Consider the following 9,847-nt stretch of genomic DNA (forward strand, 5'->3'; position numbering starts at 1 on the left):
GGGGTGAGGTCCCCGAGGAGAAAAGTAGTAGCTCTGTCCCGTCCGTATGCCCGTCTGTCGGTCTGTCTGTGATTCTGGAGCTGCAGAGACGACCCCGGTGAGGCTCGGCCGCCGCGGGGAGCCGGGCTGGGTGCACAGCACGGTGCACATGTTTCGCATCAGCAATGCATGACATGAGCGGCAGCGGCAATCGGGGCGAGAGAGGGCGAGAGAGGTTTAGGGGGGGGGGGGTGGAGGAGGGGAGAGGAACAGAGAAAGAGAGTATTCACCTACCTATTATCTGCCTCCCCGCCCCGACCCAAAGGCCGGCTTACACCGTCAGTCTCGACGTCTTTGACAGGTTAGGGATAGTTGGAAGCGGATTCAAGAGAAGCGAGACTTTAGACTGCCGTACAAATGGTTTAATCAATACCGTATTCATTCATAGTGATCAAACGGCGCATTTTTATTTTGACAGTCTCAATTTCAGCGAACAAGTTCTTCAACATGAACCACGGTGTCCAAGGGATTGTGGTATTTTGGAGATGGGGAGCACCCTTCCAGGACAAGAGTGGCGGCGCGTACGGGCGGTATGGCCACCTTGTCCGGCAACATTTGCTGGAACGGAGAGCGGTGTTTGTCCGGACCCCACTCCATGGCGACCCGCACGTGCAGCTCGGGCTGGGCCGTCAACAGCGCCCTGACGGCGTCCTTACGCGCCAAGCGGCAGCCGGAGCCGTGCACCGAGACCAGGCGCAGGGCGGGCTGGGTCGCGGGGCTGACGGCGAGCAGGATCTCCTCGCACGCCTGTCGGCTCAGCTGGCCCACGTGCAGATCCCGCAGCGCCGGCAGCTGCGGCAGCGCCTGGAGCAGCACCTGCAGCAGCTCCTTCTCCCTCGAGGACCAGATGGGACAGGCGATGTGCAGCTTCTCGAGGTTCGACCGCTCCGACGACGCGAGGGCCCGGAAGCAGTCGAAGTGGTAGAGGTAGCCCCTGATGTTCACCTCCCGCACCTGGCAGGCTCGGCGCAGCAGCTCCGCGGCGGCCGCGGCCGCGGCCGCGTCGGGGTAGCCTGAGCCCATCATGGTGATGGTGAGGGTCCGCAGGGTCGCGCACTGCGCCAGCACCTCCATCCCGCGCTGGTCGTCGAGGGCCACCTCGCGCAGACACGGGAGCCCGACCAGCAGCTGCAGCGTCGCGGTCGAGAGCGACAGCAGATCACCCTCTTTGGACCCAACGAAGTGGACCTCCTCTAGGGTGGCGGCGTGGGTTCTCAAAACCAATTGCGAAAATGATTCGTCCGTCTCAACTGCAGCGTGAAATCTCCTAATTGAGCTGGACACGACCTGCGAGCACGTTCCGAGGACGAGGGGGAGGGGGCCGGTGCTGCCGGTCGAGACAAACAGATCAAGTTCTTCCAGCCCGGGTGTTGAGATCAGCGTCCGAAACAAGATGCAGACGTTATCTTCACTCATGTAGGGTTTATCAACTATTTCCAGGACCACTCTAACCCTCCTCAGCCGGCCAAGGGACGCCTGATGCTGGATCAGTCGGGCCGCGAATGCACCATCTTGAAAAGTCACAAAGCGTTGCGTCCTATCCCAACTACCCCTCACCTCCAGACCTTCGACGGCGCACGTGGTCGTGTGGAGGTGGCCGCAGACGCCCTTGCGCGACGGGGGAAGCACAGTCAAGTGGCGCAGGCACGGCGCCAGGCGCGACACCGGGCAGGTCAGCCTGTCATTCTTGTACGGCGACGGGATCAAGGACCTGCGCCTCCAGACCTCCGGCTGCAGAGCGAGCTCGCCCAGCCTCCGGCACACGAGGCGGCAGGCGAGGAGGTCCTGGACGGCCAGGTGCTGCATCACCAGCAGCAGCACGTCGTCGGGCAGCTGGTCCAGGGTCCGGGGCTGCGAGCGACAGGGTAAAAGTTTTAGTCCGTAGGCTATTTCAATAATGGAGCACGAAGAGAGGGAACAACAAAACCGGATCTAGAGAGCTGTGATGGTGGTGGGTGCGGGGAGGAGTGGTCGAGAGGAACCCAAATCCGTCCGCCATCTCTTCGGGCTAGTTTCCGGCTTGCGAAGGTGGGCTGTTTTCGGTCATTTACTTCACTCGCAGGTCAGCTCGTCAGCTTAACTGGCTTAACTCGCCGTCCGGTAAACGTATATCGTCAATACACCAACACTACTACGTAGTATGGTAACGTAGGGGAGGAAGGAGAGGGAGAGGGTGAGGGTGAAAGATAGACAGAATAAAACGGAATAAACGGGAATAAACTACTGAGAAATCTAAAAGTACCCCCAGAAATCTTTTGTCATTTAATTTAAATATTCACGATATTAAATTTTACGTGTGTGTCGTGTGCTCTCTTGTGCGGGGTGGCTAGGGTGTGTCCGGATTCTCTGCCGGTTCTGCTGGAACGGCTCGGCTGGTTTGCTCTGCGGCCGTTGCGTTGCGAGCCGCGCCAGCCCCGCCATTCGGCTGCTACCAACACCCGCGACGCCGCGAGGACGGCGAGCGCCGCGAGTGCCCCGCGAGATGACAGGCCAGGCCGCGAGTCGCGAGGACATGCACCCCTACGACGAGGGTGATCCGCGCGGTCGACTCGCGAGACTGCCCCCCGCCGCGACTTGCGCCCAAGCTTGCGCCGTACTTGTCGCGACTGTGTGGCTGCCCTGTTCGGGCCTGTCCGAACACCAGATTCGGAGACAAATATCGGTGGAACCCGCCTTAGGAGTACCATACATCGGTCCGAACACTGCTTTCGGTTAACACCCAGAAGTTGGCTGATTTTGTAACAGTCTGGGTGTGCGGACATTGTCCTTAACCCCCCCCCCCTTTTCGTATCTTATTTCCTATGTCCCGGGCCGCGATAGGCGCAGGGCGCCACCGAGCACACAACCCGACTTGTGCTTCTAACCCATATCATCCACCGACGCCGCCCACGCCGAGCTCCGTCTCGCTCAACATACCTGTTCAGAATTGAGCCCATGAGTCCGTTTGCAGGCCCGATGAGGTGGCCTCCGGGTCGGCTTGACGGTTGTCTCCATGTCTCTTCTCACACTCGCGACCTGTTCAGAAAGCACACAAGTTAGACGACAATAATAGTTCACTATACTTCTGGCTTCTACGGAGGCACTGCAACCCCAGACGCCAGCCGAGCAAAGCGGAGGGCAGGTGTGGGAATTAGGTTATGTCGCTTTGTTGCGGGTCCGCACTACAAGGCAAGTCCCCCGCTTGTTGACCATTTTAGGATAGGCGCATAGAAGAGAAAGAAAAGAATGATGTAAAGGGACACGAGGTCTAACCATGGACTTACTTGCTAACTTGCTGTGCAAAACTAAGCGAGAGAGTCGCAGGTCGCGGGCGGGCGCTCGCTTCAGCTTCAGCTCGGCTTGAACTCAGATGCGAGTGTGCTCACGCGGGGATGAGAAATATAGGCACACTCGGAGTATGAGAATCAAATTAATCGTCGTCGGTATCATAACGTAAGAACCTTTGTTCTCATTAATTGTACTCAGTAAGTGTGCTGTTTCCGGGATCTATAATCTGATCGGCGACTCCCAAGCGCACAGAAAATTACAGCGGACACCTCTAATATTTTTCCCTCTCGATTTACCTTGCACCAGGCCTATGTTGGCAGTAGGCTATCGGAGGGACTGGCCACGGCCACGGCCTTCACTTGCTAGTGCGCGGTGTCGCGGAGAGCAACACGCAGTCAAGACGACGGAAAGGTGGAGCTCTCCGGGGAGAAAAGTAGAGCAAATGCCGCAAATGCGTGACGTGCGCGCCAAACGGAGCGAAAGAGGGGGAGGGAGTAGGAGTAGGTGAGGAATGGATGCAGGGGGGAGGGGGGAGAGTATACTTATTCACCTTTTACAGTCGCCTCACTATAAGGAGTAACCTAGCGGAGCGATAGCTGTTCGCAAAAATTCTTATTAAAGTGTCTAAACGTAACTGTCTTGTAACAGGAATCATCCAGTGCTAAACGATAAAGTTTGGTCCATTATTTAGTATTTAGTTTTCAGCCGTGCGATTGTTAGACTAGAAGTTAGCTCATCACGATGGTAGGGACTATTTTCTTAACGCGCAATGTTCAAGTTACTTCTTATAGTGAGGCGACTGTATCTGCCTCCTCGCCCTGACCAGAGGTCGGCGTTTACAAGAAAGTCGCTATTTTGGATTTTTATGTTTTATTTGAGAGAGTGGACCTCCTCCTGGGTGGCGGCGTGCGTTTGTAATACGAACCGGGAAAAGGGTACGGCCTATTATCAGCTGCCTCCCCGGCCCAGCCAAATGCCGGCTTCTCGACTTCTTGACAAGTTAGGGATAGTTCCAAGCGGTTTCAAGAGAATCGATATTTTGACTTTACAAATGGTTTAATTAATATCGCATTCTTGCTCAATAATTTTTAAGAAAGAATGAAATGGTCTCAACATCAACTGACAAGCTTTTTAACAAATATCACCGGGCGCGAGCGATGGTGGTACAGTGGAGATGCAGAGCGCCCTTCCAGGACAAGAGTGGCGGAGCTTTTGGAGGACATGGTCTGGAGGAGCCCACTAGCCACTTGCTGCTTGCCGGACTTGCACTCGTCGCAAGGGTGCCGAGGGTCGCAGACGGCGCCGTAGGGGAGGTTGTCCGGGCCCCAGTACCTGGCGACGCGCACGTGCAGGTCCGGGCGGGCCGCCAGCAGCGCCCTGACGGCGTCCTCGCGCGCCCAGCCGTGCCCGCAGCCCCGCACCGAGACCACCCGGGTGGAAGGATCTGAAGACGAACTGCAGTCAGAACTCTAGTAATTTCATCATAGCAGTTAAACTGTAGTTAATCTGCAGTTTTTCCCGCTTTGTGGCCCTACGTCCGAAAAAAATGCAGTTAAACTATAGAAACCTATTCTTCAACTTTAGTTTAACTACAGTTTAACTACAGTTTTCGACTATAGTACTGAGTGCGGATCTTTACATCCGGGCAGGCGCAGGGCGGGGTGGGTCGCGGGGCTGATGGCTAGCAGGACGTCCTCGCACGCCCGTCGGCTCAGCTGGCCGACGTGCAGCTCCCGCAGCGCCGTCAGCCGGGGCAGCGCCCGGAGCAGCGCCTGCAGCAGCTCCTGGAGCAACTCCTCCTCCCGCTCGGTCCGGAACGACTGCCTCCAGATGTAGCAGGCGATGTGCAGCTTCTCGAGGTCAGACCGCGCCGACGACGCGAGGCCGCGGACCAGCTCCGTGCAGACGGCGGCGGACACGTAGCAGCCGATGGCCCCGCCGCGGATGTTCACCTCGCGGACCTGGCGGGCTCGGCGCAGCAGCTCGGCCGCGTCCACGGCGGCGTGCCCATCCTGGCCGTTGCCCGTGATCGTGATGATGACGGTCCGCAGGGTCGCGCACCGCGCCAGCACCTCCACGCCGGCCAGGTCGTGGTGCACCGCGACCTCGCGCAAGCTCGGCAGCCCGGCCAGCAGATGCAGCGTCGACGTCGAGACCGGGATCGACCACGAGACTTGGCCGAAGTGGACCTCCTCCAGGGTGGCGGCGTGCGTCCCCAGGACTGATTGGGAGAAGGGGTCGACCCCGTCGATGGCGACGCGGAACCTCTTCATTGAGCTGCGCACGCGGTGCCCTACCTGCTTGCACTCTGTGAGGGAGATGGGGCTGCGAACCCCCAATTGAGCGGTCAGGCAGAGTTCCTCCAGCCCAGGTGTCGAGGCCAGTGTCCGGAACAAGGCGGAGGATTCGGATTGACTCATGAGTTGTTCATGTTTACTATTACACTTGTACTTGATCACCACTCTCCTCAGGCGGCCGAGGGACGCCTGGCGCTTGACCAGCCGGGCAGTGAGCGCCCCTGTACCCGCGACCGAAACCGTTGTGAATGCGGAGTCCACGTCCAACTCCAGTTCTCGGACGGCACACTTGGTGCTGAACAGTGGGTGGCCGCAGACGTCCATCGTCAACGGGAGGACGACGGTCGCGTGGTGCAGGCAGGGCGCCAGGCGCAGCACCGCGCAGGTCAGCCTGGTCCTGCTGCCGGACGCCCTCGAGGACGTGCCCAGGGTCCTGTGCCTCCAGGCCTCCGGGTGCAGCGCCAGCGCGCCCAGCCTCTTGCACACGAGGCGGCAGCCGTACACGAGGTCGTCGACGTCCAACTGCTGCATCACCAGGAGGAGCACGTCGTCGGGAAGCTGGTCCAGGGTCCGGCGCTGCGAGCGACAGAGTGAAATTTTTAACCCATGCCAGAACAGCATCGCGTTTCCTTACGGAAAATCGGAAAAGGCCCGTATCCAGAGAGGTACAGTAGGGGTAGGTGAGGGGAGGAGCACCGGGTGGGCAGGGGTCGCTCCCTACGCCCGCCACACCTCTCTTGATCCGGTTTAGTACTTCTTCCTTCCTTTCCGAGCTATAACGACGTATCCTATTATTTGGTTTGTTATGAAGCTGTACTAATCGCAAACGTGTACCCCCCCCCCCCCTCCCGCGAGCTTTGCGAGGCGACGAGCACCCGACACCCGAGCTGACCCGTCTCTTCTCCCCTTTGACGCCCATCACACCGAGTCCCCAGCTCGCTCAACATACCTGCTCTTGTTGGTCAGGAACTGTAGCTGCCGTCGCGTAGGTCCGTTTGCAGGCCCGAGCTGGTTGCGTCCGCGTCGGCCTGCGGCCCTTGAGTCTTGGCTCGCGGGTCTTCCTCTTCCTCTTCTTCGCCATGTCTCTCCCGCGATGCTCCTCACCTTTTTAGAAAGCACAGGTTAACCTAAAGCGTCCTAAAGTCTTTGCTTGGACTACGGAAACCGCTCTTTGCTACTTGCGACGCCAGTCCGGACGAGCAATGCCTAGCGGAGCTATTGAGGTTATGTCGCTTTGTTATGGTGCCGTGATACGCTACGCGCCACCATCTCATTGACCTTTTTGGACGGGTGGATGGACGAGAAAGCAAAGATTGATGCCGTGCCTGTGACTCGGGGTTCTCCCGTGAGACTTACTTGCAAACTACCGTGCAGAAATAAGTGGAACGAGAGAGATGAGTATAAGACTTGCTTGTGTGTGCTAGCGTTCGCCTCGTCTCGCACCGAGATGGGAGATGGGTGGTGCGTGTTCGCTGGGGATGAGAAATTTACACTCGGCGTATAAGAACTCTTAACCGCTAATGCCGAGGGGCGGGCCGCGCACTCCGCGGGGGCACGCGGAAGGAGCGTGACGTCGCAGAGGGGGGCGCCGTATCCTTCGCTTTGGACACGTCGCGCGAGGTGGTTGGTACGCGGTGCCGCGGCCGCGGAGCGTCGCGGGCACGCGGCACAATGAAGGTGGGGGTCCCCGAGGAGAAGAATGGTAGCTCTGTCTGTCTGTGATCCCGCTGCTGGAGAGACCGCAGAGACGACACCCCGGCGAAGCTCGGGGAGAAGCGCACGAGGTGCACGGCGGCACTGTGCACATGTTGCGAACCAGCGGCAATGCTTGACATTGCGCGCTATAGCCGGAACCGCAGGAAGAGAGTGCAGGCGCGGTTTTAGGTGACCGGGGAGGCGGGAAGGGGAGGGGAAAATCTGTGGCTGGCCTACATACAGGGGTTTTGTATTGCAAATTGTCTATCTTTTAGGCGGCTTTCTAGGGCTGACCCCGGGAAAGGGGGAAGGGGGGGGGGACGACTGCCCCTGTCACCACCTCCCTTATAAAACCGGTCAGAGGGTGAGAGGAGGGGGAAGGGGGAGTGGGAGATAATTGAATTGGGGAGTGATCGCCCATAGGTCTCCCCGCCCCACGTTGAGTATAAGTAGTTTAAAGCTGTCTAAAGAGAAGCGGAGATTTAGCATTTGGAATGTTGAAGAAAGCGTCAATAACTGGCATAATAACGTTTAATACATTTTACGGCAGTACAACGAACAAGTTCGTGTACATTTGTAAATGTTGTTCAAGCATGAACATTAATGGTGGGATGAGACACCTCCTAGTGGTCGGCCTCATCACGCGCGCCTGTCCTTCTCTTGGATCTTGACCTGCAGCCCCGGGCGGGCTCGGCGCAGCCTCTCTACCCCGCCGCCGCCGTACGTCTCAGGATCCCCCTCCCCGACGATGATGTTCAGGGTCAGCAGCAGCGGCCCGGACTTGGCCAGGACCCCCAGGCCGGGCTGGATGTGGTGCAGCGTGAGCTCGCGCAGAGTAGGGAGCCCGGCCAGCAGGTGCATTGTCGAGAGCGGGACTCGGTGGTGCGGCGAGAACGACCCGAGGACGTGGACCTCCTCCAGGGTGGCGGCGTGCGTTCTTAAAACAAACTGGACAAATGGGTTGGCTCCCTTGACTGCGATGTGGAATCTCCGCAGTGAGCTGGGCACTGGCTGGAGCTGCTGCTGGAGCTCGGCGCACTCGCTGAGCTCGAAGGGACGGTACAAACTGACGTGGAGCCGAATCTCCTCCAGCCCAGGTGTCGACATCAAGGTCCCAAACAAGGAGGGGGTGTCAGCCGCGGCGTGACTCACGACGCATTCATCGTACTTGACGGCCACCCTCTTCAGCCGGCCGAGCGTCGCCTGGCGCTGGATCAGCCGGGCCGCGTGTCCACCCGCAGTATAGTGTGTCCAGTACACGTCCCGCACCTCCAGTCCCCCGGCGGCACACGTGGTCGTGAACAGATGGCCGCAGACGCGTGTGCGCGGCGGCAGGTCTACGGTCATGTGGTGCAGGCACGGCGCCAGGCGCAGCACTGGGCACGTCAGCCTGTTCCCGCCCGCCGAGCGGAGCGTGCTCAGGGTCCTGCGACTCCAGGCGTCCCGGTGCAGCGCCAGCGCGCCCAGCCTCCTGCACACCAGGCGGCAGGTGAGGAGGTCGACGACGTCCAGGCGCTGCAAAACCTCGAGCAGGACGTCGTCGGTTAGTTGTTCCAGGGACCTGAGCTGCGAGCGACAGAGTGGAAGTTTAAGTCAATCGCGTACTTCAATGTAGCAAGAAAAGGAAGTGGAAAAAACAAAATCGGATCCTGAGAGCTGTGGTGCGTCCCCACGGCCACTCCCGCCACAGCTCTCTAGATCCGGTTTTGCTCTTCTTGCAAAGGGTGAGACCTCTCCCGCGCACTCCCGCCGCACTCATCGCGAACGAGCTGCAGCTCGCTCAACATACCTGCTCGTCATGTTGGGCAGGAATGGTCGCGTAGATCCGTTTGCAGGCCCGAGTTGGTTGCGTCCGGGTCGGCTTGCGGATCTTCTTCTTCGCCATGTTTCTCCCGATGCTCCTAATCACCTTTTCAGAAAGCACAGGTTCACCTAAGGCAACCTAAAGTCTTGCTTCACTACGGAAGCACTGCGACGCCAGCCCAGACGAGCTATACCTTGTGGAGCCAGGTTATGTCGCATTCTTTCCCTAGCTAGGCTAGTCCCTCATTAACCATTTTAGAAGGAGGATGAAAAGAGAAAGAAAAAAGAATGGTGCCGTGCCTTGGACTCGGGGTTCAATCATGAGACTTACTTGACAACTTCTGTGTACAACTGAGCGAAGCGAGAGAGACGAGTGCAGGAGTTGTTTGTGCTACCGCTCGCTCGCAGAGATGGGGCCGTGGTCACTGGGGAGAGGATGAGGAATTTACACTCGGAGTATGAGAACCATTTATCCACGAAGCCGAGAGGTGGGCCGGGTGGCCAGCGAGGGCGCGCTGCCCTCGCTGGAGAAGGTGTGGAGGTCCCCGAGGAGGAAGTAGTAGGTAGATCTGTCTGTCTGTGATTCCGGAGCATCGGAGGCGACCCCGATGAGGATCGGAGAGACGTGCGGGGTGCAGATCATCACAATGTAAATACCTGCATGTTTCGCACCAGCAATATGACATATTGGGCGCTAACCGGGTGGAGCGTGGCAGGTGCGGTTTATCCAGCTGACCGAGGGGGGG

General features: G+C 58.7%; 1 protein-coding gene across 2 annotated transcripts; it reads right to left on the bottom strand.

The window, feature by feature from the left end:
* Positions 1 to 386: 386 nt before the first annotated feature.
* On the bottom strand, positions 387 to 7,242 carry LOC113215189 (uncharacterized). Of its 2 annotated transcripts, XM_026434801.2 has the most exons (4): positions 6,960 to 7,242; positions 6,553 to 6,707; positions 2,956 to 3,054; positions 387 to 1,890 (listed from the first exon to the last, which is right to left on the bottom strand). In XM_026434801.2, the coding sequence occupies exons 2-4, from the start codon at positions 6,682 to 6,684 to the stop codon at positions 466 to 468; spliced, it is 1,656 nt and encodes a 551-aa protein (XP_026290586.1). In that variant the 5' UTR covers positions 6,685 to 6,707; positions 6,960 to 7,242; the 3' UTR covers positions 387 to 465. The 2 variants fall into 2 exon arrangements, with proteins under 2 accessions (XP_026290586.1, XP_026290587.1); XM_026434802.2 differs by lacking the exons at positions 6,553 to 6,707; positions 6,960 to 7,242 and adding an exon at positions 3,303 to 3,395.
* Positions 7,243 to 9,847: the final 2,605 nt, after the last annotated feature.

This window comes from Frankliniella occidentalis, unplaced genomic scaffold, assembly GCF_000697945.3.
Source record: "Frankliniella occidentalis isolate FOCC.00 unplaced genomic scaffold, Focc_3.1 Scaffold5, whole genome shotgun sequence".
In the NCBI taxonomy this organism is placed as follows: domain Eukaryota; kingdom Metazoa; phylum Arthropoda; class Insecta; order Thysanoptera; family Thripidae; genus Frankliniella; species Frankliniella occidentalis.

What these genes read in the sequence shown, in the direction of transcription:
- LOC113215189 (XM_026434801.2), bottom strand. Translation starts at nt 6,684, where the DNA reads ATGGCGAAGAAGAGGAAGAGGAAGACCCGCGAGCCAAGACTCAAGGGC. An exon ending in TTCCTGACCAACAAGAGCAG is followed by an intron (nt 3,055 to 6,552) that starts GTATGTTGAGCG and finishes CTTTCTGAACAG; the next exon opens with GTCGCGAGTGTGAGAAGAGA. An exon ending in ATGGGCTCAATTCTGAACAG is followed by an intron (nt 1,891 to 2,955) that starts GTATGTTGAGCG and finishes TGTCGCTCGCAG; the next exon opens with CCCCGGACCCTGGACCAGCT.